The sequence below is a fragment of the Melopsittacus undulatus genome, chromosome 5, assembly GCF_012275295.1.
Source record: "Melopsittacus undulatus isolate bMelUnd1 chromosome 5, bMelUnd1.mat.Z, whole genome shotgun sequence".
Lineage (NCBI taxonomy): Eukaryota > Metazoa > Chordata > Aves > Psittaciformes > Psittaculidae > Melopsittacus > Melopsittacus undulatus.
Window position 1 is genome coordinate 46,731,095 of NC_047531.1, and position 10,372 is coordinate 46,741,466.

The following is a 10,372-nucleotide window of genomic DNA, read 5'->3' on the forward strand; positions in this document are numbered from 1 at the left end:
AGGAGCCCACCGCTGCTCGGGAGCTCCGCACCAGCGCGTTTGTCACCTCGCGTCTCGTTCCACGGTATCCCATTGCGAGGCTTCTGCAGCATATTGTGCATTACAAACAGGATCTGTAGGATTCGTAGGGATGTGATAATTAATTCAGCGAGGATGATGCTTAATATGGACTGGCCCGAAAGAAACGAGGTCTAACAGGAACGTGTGTGTGAAGGGGAGGGGGGGGGGGAAGGCAGAAGGGGCAGATGTTTAAAGTGTTTGAACGGTAAGGCGAATGTTCAAAAGCTACGTTACATTTGCTTCCCGACCCCAAGAGCAGCTTGAAGCTTGGCATATGCTGCAGTTCCTTGCTCATCCCCGACTATAACCGGGGAAGCTCGCCCTGCCTTACTAAAGGAAAAGCCTCTGCTCTGCACCAGCACTCTTCCACCGCACCCGAGGACTTGACCTTGGCACAACTCTTTTCTCCAGCCGCTATCACGACAGACTCTGGCACTGCTCCAGTAAGGCTTAGGCTCCCATCTCGTAGGGAGAGACCCCCTGCCCCCTCCGGTCCCCGCACAGGCGCCCATCCCCGTGCCCTCTCTTGAGCCGAACCCCCTCGTCCGCGGACGACGTGGGGCTCTGCGAATGGGAGAGCGACAGCCCACGTTTGGGCGCTCTGCCACGCAGGGGTACGGAGCTGGCGCGGGTCCAGCCCTTCTCGGTGTGCCATCCCCGCGCGGCACTGCAGCTTGGTCATATGAGCAGAAATGATGAGAAAAGCACTTTTTAATCTTTTCGCACTTGCCTCCCTGTTCAAACAGTTGCAGGATGGCTATGACTGACGTGCTCAACGCTGAGGATATCAAGAAGGCTGTGGGAGCCTTTTCAGGTGAGTACCTCTTTTTCTTTTCTTTCTTTTATTTCCTCTTTTCTCCTCTTTCCTCTCTTCAGCTTCCGATAGCAGCGCATTTCTTTGAGCTTGGGGAAGATTAGAGGATATTTCTAAGCAAAATACTAATCGAGGATGCTTTTCAGAAGTACAGTGGAAGCCTGTCACGTTTATCAATTCTAGGGCTGCATCCTCAGCAAAGTTGCCCTGCACATTACAGAGATGAAATACCTATTTCAAAGGAAGGTGAGCAGCAGCTGCGGACAGGCTCCTACCGAGGGGATACTTTCAAAGGAAAAAAAAAATACCCTCGGCAAACCAGACTGGATTATATCCTGTTGTGGGATAGGGAAGTGAGCCATGGATGCCGGCAGCTTCCACTCACCCCTGAAATTGAGTTTCAGGTATCATAGAACTGCTGTTTCTCATTGCAAGGAGCTAAGAATTCGCTCTTTTCTTACGTCCTATGTGGGATCCCTGGGTGGGCTTTGCTTTTTGGGATGGAGCAGAAGGCAACGATAGAGCACTCACTACTCGACTGCAGAAGCTTTCTGCAGGACGAATGGCTGCCAGCCGTCTGTACTTGCCTCTCACACTCCTCCGGGTCCCGATATTCCCTACCTCTCTAATTGACCACCAGCCCTGAGCCGACAGCAACCCTGCAGAGATTCAGCAGCTAAGGTTGCTCTTAAAGCAACGCCAAAAATCGTGCTCCGGGATGCACGTTCTCTCTCCCTACCCCTCTGGACTACCTGGCCGACCGCAGCACCGGTAGAGCCGCCTCCCTCCGTCCTGCCCTGTGCAGTGACCTTCCCGGGCGGACGGAGGCGCAAACCCTGCCGAGCCCGGCTGAGCGCAGCAGCCCGGAGTCTAAGGGACCAGCAAAACGCTTTGCTCCATCCGGCGGCTGTTTTTCTCATTAGCTCCCATTGTTCTGAGGGCAGGTCCCGGAGCAGATGCAGTTAGCAGCAACTAATGACAGGTCTTAGTCAAGCAGATCCCGAAGGACTGAGCCTCCTTCATTTTACGTAAGAGGAAAAGCTGCGGCCGGAATAAGGATGCATGGGGAAGAAGGAGAGGGAAAAAACAAACAACCCTCCGCAGCACGTTTTGGAGGTCACTGTACTGGGTTTCTAATCCACACCTTCCTAATCCCTAGCACAGTCGTTAGGATATCAGGGTGGGACAAAAGCGGGTGCGGTTAAAGGACGGGAGAGATGAAGCACGTAAACTCGTTTATCTCGGCTCCGATTTCAAGGGCTCTGTTTGTTTGTTTTGATTCTTTTTTGTCTCTTCCTCCCTGGAGATCGTTTCTGATACCGTCTCGCAGGCAGGATAGCGCACAGCACTCCCTTGCAGTGCCTGAGCTTACAAACCACCACTGCACGTACCTTTAGCTGTCCAAATGCAACACTGATTTCTGATAAGCCTTCAGGAAAAACGAAACAGCCCTGAAAAAGCCACGTGCTGTAACACTTCTCGTCAGTGCTCCATGGTTGAGCAAGAGTGGGCTTTTTTGTTTTAAAGGGTGGAAATGTCAAGAAGTGACAGCCATGTAATATCCAGAGACCGCTCTCAGATGACTGGTTTAGAATTAAACTTAGCCAAAAAAAGGGGTTAAGGCACTGAAATGAGACCAAGCAGGGTAGACTTCAGCTCCCAACTCTACCACAGACTTCCTGTGTGACCTTGGGCAAAGTCTCCATCTCTCTGTAGCTCAGCTCTTCATCTGCAAAGAGCAGGCACTGTCCCTCTCCCCCTCTGTTTATCACAATTAGCTTCTGTGAAGCATGGAAAATTGATTACAGGGCGTACATGGAGCTCCTACATAGCTGGGCTCAACTGTGCCTCCCAGGATAGGACATGCAGCAGCGTGGAAGGAAACCACAGGTATGTACTAGTGTATGTCTCAATGTTTTTTCTAAGCAGCCCTCTGGCTTTTCATCTCCTATAGCTGCTGAATCGTTTAACTACAAGAAGTTTTTCGAGATGGTAGGACTGAAAAAGAAGAGCCCAGAAGATGTGAAGAAGGTTTTCCATATTCTTGATAAAGATCGAAGTGGCTTCATCGAAGAGGACGAATTAAAGTAGGTCAAGATATGTCCTTTCTCAAATAGCGTCACCTTAAGAGTCTAATTTCCTGGGTGTTTTTTTTTTTCCAAGACTTTAGATTATAGCATACAGTTCAATCTTCCAACTAGTATTTGTGTGCAGTAATCTGTTATTTACTTACTATATGGTATGGTCTAAAGCGTGTTGGAGGTAGCTAGTTATAACTTTTATGAATGATCAATACCTTATTGCTAGTTCTTCATTCAAATGCAGTTTCAGAGCAAAGCACTTGTCCTGAATGTTAGAGAAGGTCAGCACTGGATTTTAACTCACATATGGAATTGGTGGTACAAATAAATATGAAATTAAACTGTTCTGGGGGGGGAAAAAAACCACACGAACCACAACTTTCCTTTTTTCCATGCCCCCTCTTTAGGTTTGTACTGAAGGGCTTTACCCCAGAGGGACGAGACCTATCAGACAAAGAAACGAAGGCTCTTCTGGCTGCTGGAGATAAGGATGGGGACGGTAAAATTGGCGCTGACGGTATGTGATTAGAGGAGTAAACTTTGACTGTAACAATGAAATATTACTCTTACATACAACAGCTGAGGAAATCTGGGAATCACTGGGGGCTGTGACCTTCTGAAGGGCACAAATTAGATTTAATGAAATACGAAGTCCTGCTACATTTGCCATTCCTTGCTTTAGGCAAAACAGGGGCTGAGTTCTGACACTAGAGGGGGCAACAGTTCATAGAAACCGAGATGTAGTTAAACCACAGCACCGGGCTAAGGACTGATGCAACTTCAGTGAGTTTAAGATTTCAAGTGGATTGAGGATCAGGACACTGAGAGTTCAAAGACCCGGGCTTGAATATAAAACTTTGAAAGAAAAAGAGCTGAGTACCAGCATTTCTGCTTGATGAAGAGTAAATAGGAAAGTAATGCACGACTTCACAAAGTAATGCCTTTAAAATTCAAAGTGCAGTCAGTCTGCTACAGAATTTCCATCCAGCTTTGGCTAGTATTTAGGTGGGTCTTCACAGCTAAGAAAGCTTTTCACTCCGTTTTACTAAATATGAGAAGTATAAGAAATAACAACTTTTCCTTTTATAGCACTGCTTAAAAATTACTGTTTTCTATTCCCCCTTGGGATGAATCAAATTAGCCCACATGCAAATTTTATCCTTCTTTCTCTTTCTGTATCCCTGAGACACACTGGGAGAGACATGAAGAGATGAGTTTCTGAATTTAATTTTTCCTCATTGCAGGAGACAGTAGCAGAAGTCTGTGGCCAGGGTACTAAATCACCGAGACAGCAGGCAATTGCTGAGTTTTCACAATACTGATAAGCCACATGCTAGGTTGATATCTAAAAAATACCTAAAGCACTCCTATCTCTCTCTGTCACCCAGTCTCTGGGAGCTGTAAAAAAAAAAAAAAAAAAAAAGTTGTATCCAAAAAAAAAAGGCAATTAAAAAAGGCATAAAAAGCAAAATATGATTAACTAACATAGTCTCCTTATTCAGAAGCTGAAAAAAAAAGACTCACAAAATCAGCCACTGACATATTAGTCATACATATCTGCCTGTTGGTAGCACCTTGCCATACCACTGACTATGGCCCTTTTTCTAGATTAAAGCCTTTGATTTCTCAGATCATGATTCTATCATGGTCCCAGAAGAGCTATGTGAAGCACCTAGAGGAAGTTCCTGCTAAACTTCAGCAGTGGTACTGACCCTGATGAGTGTGTCACCATTTGAAATTTCACATGCTTTAACTATATGGGTCCTCCTTATTCCCATTAAAATTAGTGGCAGTGGTACTAAAATTAGTGGGCAAGACTTTTCAGAAGCAAACTTGGCTCAGGTAAGTAAGCTTAGAGCTGATCCACCAACCTCACATCACATATATTTTCAGTTATTACCGGAAGGCTGCAAAACAAAAGCAGTATTGATTAGAATACAAGGACTATATTGCAGAATGATTTTAGCTTTTACAAGAGAATACAGCATTAATTTTTTTATTTAACATTGACCATAACTTTTTAAAGTCAAAGCAATGCCTGAAAGCCAGTACATTGTAATAAAGCAATACGAAACACTCCTCTTTCTTCTGCAAGTTTTACCCTTCCTTAACTTTGAACTGGAATTACACTGAATTTATAATCAATAATGGGAAGAGAATGAAAGGCTTCTTTTATTTGCCTCTTCTGGGGTGGTACATAGCCCTACTGTGCAACATCACTGGTTTTTTTCCATTTCTTAAATTTGACTTTTAACAGGAAATTGTGACACTGGAAAGGCTTGAAATACATGCAAAAATACATGCAAACAAATTGGCTGTGACCAAAGGGTGAGGAAGACAGAAACTTTTCAGCTTTACCTTTGGTTCAGAAATCCAATTCCAGATTAGAATTGCCTATGTAAATAAAAGTCACAAATGTACGTCACATTTATATTCAGTATTGCAGTGCTGTATTTCTGTTGCAAGCCATTTGTTTCCCTGTAACAGAATTGTCAGGCATCACTTTTACCCTTTGTTTCAAACACCAGCTTCCTACATTACTAAATTATTGCAGCCTAAATGATGCAGCCTTACACAGGGATTAATGTTAATTCGCTAGATGGTCCTTGAATGCCCATATGAAGCACCCCTCAGGAGCCCATAGCAGTTGTAAGACCCAATCTTCATGGATTTTTAACACCACAGAGCCATCTTTCTCAGACTTTTTTTCACAAATGTTAATCCTAACGTAATCAGACTTCTTCCAGTTAGGGTTACATGTTACAAATTGTCTCTCATGTCTCCTGCTTTAAACCTTTTACCATTCCTGCAAGACCATTCAGCTCAGAAATAGTTTCTTCAGGTTACGTCCTGTCCAGTCAAGATTTGTAATTTGTGGCTCATCTGCCAGTTTCAAACAGTTGAAAACTTGCAGCCTGTTCATATAAGACGTTATCATCTTCTGTCTGATATTAAGACCCTTTCATCTTTTACTGATATGAACAAAAGATGACAAATGTGAAAAAAAAAAACCCATGCAGGTCAAGGCCAAGTTACCTAAGAGAACTACAAACATTAGCTTTTAGATTAGCTTGGGAAGCGATGCTGAAGCTGCTCGCTCGGCTTCAGGAGAACATTTGTAAGAAAGAAGTGAAAATTATCATAGTGGGTTTTTTAACCTATTTTGTGTGTCAGCACTGGACACACACATCACGCCTTTCTGTTTCTTGGTACCAATAGACTTGAGAAAGTATATAAAGAATTTTCAAAGTTCATGCACTGTAGACAGAACAAGTCCACATTTTTGTCCTAGTAAATCAAATATTTTCCTTGATACAGCTCAATTTCTGCAAATATTTCAAAGTATTTCAATTATTTTCTTTAAACATTGTAAAAATGAGACATCAAGCATTCAGAATTACAGCTGCTAAGTCATGACCTTGCTACAGGTAAAAGACATAACAAAGAAGAAAAAGCTTGTGGAAGTAATTTTTGTTATCCCTCTTTGTGCTGCTGTGTCTTCTAAAATAAATTAGTGTAAGTCATTACTTATGAATTTTGCTAATCAGATTTGCTATTGTACCGATAACGTAAAAAACAATCTGATAAGAGAAATCGTTAGCCTACAATGTGTAATCTGCAATTATAGCTGTCATTTCAGTAAAATACTGCAGGGTATGCAGCAGGATGGTATATGTTACTGAACTATATTGCACACCGCAAAAGAATCCTCTTGTTTTATGACATAAGACAGCTAGTAAATTATTTTACATGACAAAATAGTCTAAATCCTTGCAATTTAAAACTATCGATTGTGCAAAGAAAGACAGAACTTTGTTTGGAAGGAAAATTACAGCTGGAAAGGAGGATGCAGTCAATCCCAAGGATTCTCTCCCTTGTCAGAGCCAGTAAATATATACAAGAACAACCAATAGGCAGGGGCTAATATACAGTGTCATATCTCAGAATATATATTCTCCATATATGAGAACACTTGGTAACAATGCCTCCACAAGCCATCTGTGGTTGGGCTAACCTTTATATGAAAACCCATAGTGAACTACTTTACAAGATTATTCAACTGGAACATCTTCAAAATATTTCAAGTATATTGAAAAACCTGGGAAAACTTTAAAGCAGATAGCAGTTATTCATAAAGGAGTATTTTATGGTTTGCTGGCTATCAGGAGGTACCCATGAAATATATTGCCATTAAGTGATAATACCACTATCAAAATGCATTACAGAAAATATTTGGCTGCAAGTCTGAATAACCTTTTCCAAATATGTTCCATAGATGCAAATTATTATAAAAAGGATTTAATTCAGCTGTTGCAAGTATGACAGCTTGTTCTAATAGAATATGTGTAGTTAGTTTTCCCTTTTGGAAAGGTTTCCTCCATTGCAGTTCATGTTTCTGTCTGCAGGATTTATTCACACCGTGATTTAATAATCATAGCCTGTTTCCTTTTCTGGGCAGAACAGTCTGGGTTTCTATCACAAGCACTTTATGTTATCTCTTAAATTCAGTTTGCAACATTTTCGATCTCTGTACCCACCATGTACAGGATTTAGACACATTTTGTGTTAAGTAATCTGCATCACTAATCCTAACTTGGATTTACATCTTTCAAAATGATGGATAGATTTGGATTTAATTTAAACCCACTGACATTTTTATGTCTTACTCTGGTTTGTCAGCATTTGGCAACATGTTTTTTGGACACAACATCATCAAAAGTGCTATCAGTTTGCACACACCAGTCAGTGAAGATCTCACTTGTTTAGAGTTTAGCATTTTTCAACTGAACATTAGAATGTTCTTCAAATGCCTAATTTTCATTTTCTATCCTTTTTAGTTGCAAGACATTACTCTTCATTATGTCAAACTTCAATAATTTTCTTTTGAGCCTTTACAGATGACTGCCTCCCCTATTTGTCATGTTCCTCTCAGCTGATTATGTTAAATCCATAAACCACTCTCTCTGTATACCCTCTAATCCCTTTATCATTTTTGTTGCCCTTCTTGGGATTCCCTCCAGTCTGTCATTTTTCAAGCTCTGAGGCACACAAAACTGTGCAAGGTATTCTCATGTGTGACTGTTCCAAGGTTAGATGGAGTTAGGAATTATAACCTCCTTGAGTAATGCAGTATTCAGAATGCGGTATGCCAGGCAGCTATTCACCAGGATACAAACATGCCTTTTCCATGCTTTATCACCCTGATGAAAAGCACTATATATATATATACACTCACCAAAGCATAAAATAAACCCAAACTGAAGATAGATATGTTTATGTAAATATTATTGATGTAACACTAATAAAAGCCACAGGGTAAAATTCTGTCCCTCTGAGATCACAAGAATTTTTCTCATTATCACCAGTGTGGTCAAGATGTGTTGGTGTGAGCTTTCTGGTTTTGTAATCTGTCATTTCCAGTCAATTTGCTGGGACAAAATTGAGTTTAAATGTAATATATTTATAATATAGGGACACAAATACTCTGAAAGACTCATTAATGAGTCTCTTTGCCAAACTCTGATATAAAGGAAATTTATCTCACTGTGAAATTAAATTTCTAGCTCTTGCTTTCATCCCATTGCGATTTACAAAGGAATAACAGGGAGCTAATCAAGTTCTTCAGATGAATAGCAGTGGACAGTCTTGACAGTCTGGCATGTACACCATTTCTCTCTTACCCTTAAAAAAATCCTTTCATTTCACTGTGAGATTTCCCAAGTCATACTTTCCCTTAAACTAACCAGGATTTCTTTGTTCTTCTGTTATTGTGATGTTTCTGCTACACCACTGACTCTGTAATCATTGTAATATGCTTCCTCCTTTACATTTTCTTTTTTTTAATATTTTTTTTAAATGTTTCCCTTCTCCAGAATTTGCAACTATGGTGGCTGAATCATAAAGGCTTTGACCAATGCAAACCCTTCACCCATCCTTCACTGCCCAATTCCAACCACCTCCTGCTGGCTGCTTTGGCTCCTGTTCTATTTATTTATGTTATTTTATACTCCAGCTATGTTCTCTGCAATCCTGCAACTCTGTAATTGTGCTGAAAGACACTGTTAAAATAATAAAGGTCACATCAATCTGGGCTTTATTCTCTCACTATAACTTGTTTCTTATTTCATGTAGGTTTGGCACACGCTGAGAGAAAATTTTACTCTTTTTTGCTGACATCCCTGCAGCTTTATCCCTTGCTAGGGTAAAGTAGGAAGAAATAAAAGCCAGTTTTTGGGATAAAACATGCATATAATGAGTCATTCAGCCCAAATTCTGAACTGTGGCAAAACTGACTGCATTATTTTTAAGCCATCCCTGCTAAATGGATGCATACTCATAGCCTGGAAAATCTCTAGTGATGGAAAATCTCTAGTGATGGCAATTACCCAACTTCATTTGGCAGTTTGTTCTTCCAACTTAATCAGTGTTATAGCTAAAAAGTATTTCCTAATATTTAACCTACATCTCCCATGCTGCATTTTGGTTATCAGTAAATTGATCCTTGTCTGTATCATTTGTTAAATTTGCCTGGTGCAGGGGGATTTTTGGATAAAAGGTTTGACAGGAATATCAGTTGGTGCCAATCATGCATGGGGATAACTCTGTGAAGTATTAAAAAGCGGTCATTTCTGAAACACAGGATATGCTTACTATCAATGTTACACAACTATCTAGGACAGGAAGAACAGAATACACAAAAGAACAACAGTATGAATATCAGGAAGAGGGACACCAAGATTCAGGTGTTGTGTTGCTGTTGATACTCTCACTATTAAAATACTATATAAAAATCCCATCAAAAAACATTCCTTCAAATACTTTACTAAAGAAGAGAATATTTTTTCCTTTGAGTTACACATACAAAACTGAGACTCAAGTTAAGGAAATGACTAGCCAACAGTAAGCCTATGACAGAGCCAAGAGCAAGACACTTGTATCCCAAATCCTGTCTCGTAATTTTGGTACCAAGCTCATGCTTTTTATCTTTTTCTTTTTTTAACATCTTCCCCACATCTTGACAGAACATTGATTACTACTGCAAGAAAAAGGAAGGGTAGTTGCCATTTCTGGATTCCAAACTATTCCCTGCAGCAATTACACCTTATTCCATTCAGATTTATTACCGCTAATTTAGTATTTAAAAGAAAAAGGAGAAAATAACGCTGAAACCCTGTCACCATCACATTGTACAGAATACTGTCCTCTGCCACAGTAATTACCCAATGCTACTCGGGAAGCCAATAAACACTCCCTAAAGCTGTTCCAAATTTTCACTCTGTAGTAACTCACAAGAAAGACTTTCTTTGCTAAAGCTGCTGTGCTTTCAAAAGAAATCCTTTGGTTTTGCACAATGTATATACGGATCTGAAGAATGTATTGATTTCTAAGTATTCTAAATAAAGCAAACGAAAACGGA

The 10,372-nt window shown here is 40.7% G+C and overlaps 1 protein-coding gene across 4 annotated transcripts; it reads left to right on the forward strand.

The window, feature by feature from the left end:
* The first annotated feature begins 350 nt into the window (after positions 1 to 350).
* PVALB (parvalbumin) lies at positions 351 to 10,372 on the forward strand. 4 transcript variants are annotated; one of them, XM_031050026.2, is made up of 5 exons: positions 351 to 503; positions 807 to 874; positions 2,829 to 2,961; positions 3,363 to 3,472; positions 4,200 to 4,330. In XM_031050026.2, the coding sequence occupies exons 2-5, from the start codon at positions 814 to 816 to the stop codon at positions 4,232 to 4,234; spliced, it is 339 nt and encodes a 112-aa protein (XP_030905886.1). In that variant the 5' UTR covers positions 351 to 503; positions 807 to 813; the 3' UTR covers positions 4,235 to 4,330. The 4 variants fall into 4 exon arrangements, with proteins under 4 accessions (XP_030905886.1, XP_005150443.1, XP_005150441.1 ...); XM_005150386.3 differs by lacking the exon at positions 4,200 to 4,330 and adding an exon at positions 8,829 to 10,372 and having other exon boundaries at positions 356 to 503; XM_005150384.3 differs by lacking the exons at positions 351 to 503; positions 4,200 to 4,330 and adding an exon at positions 8,829 to 10,372 and having other exon boundaries at positions 614 to 874.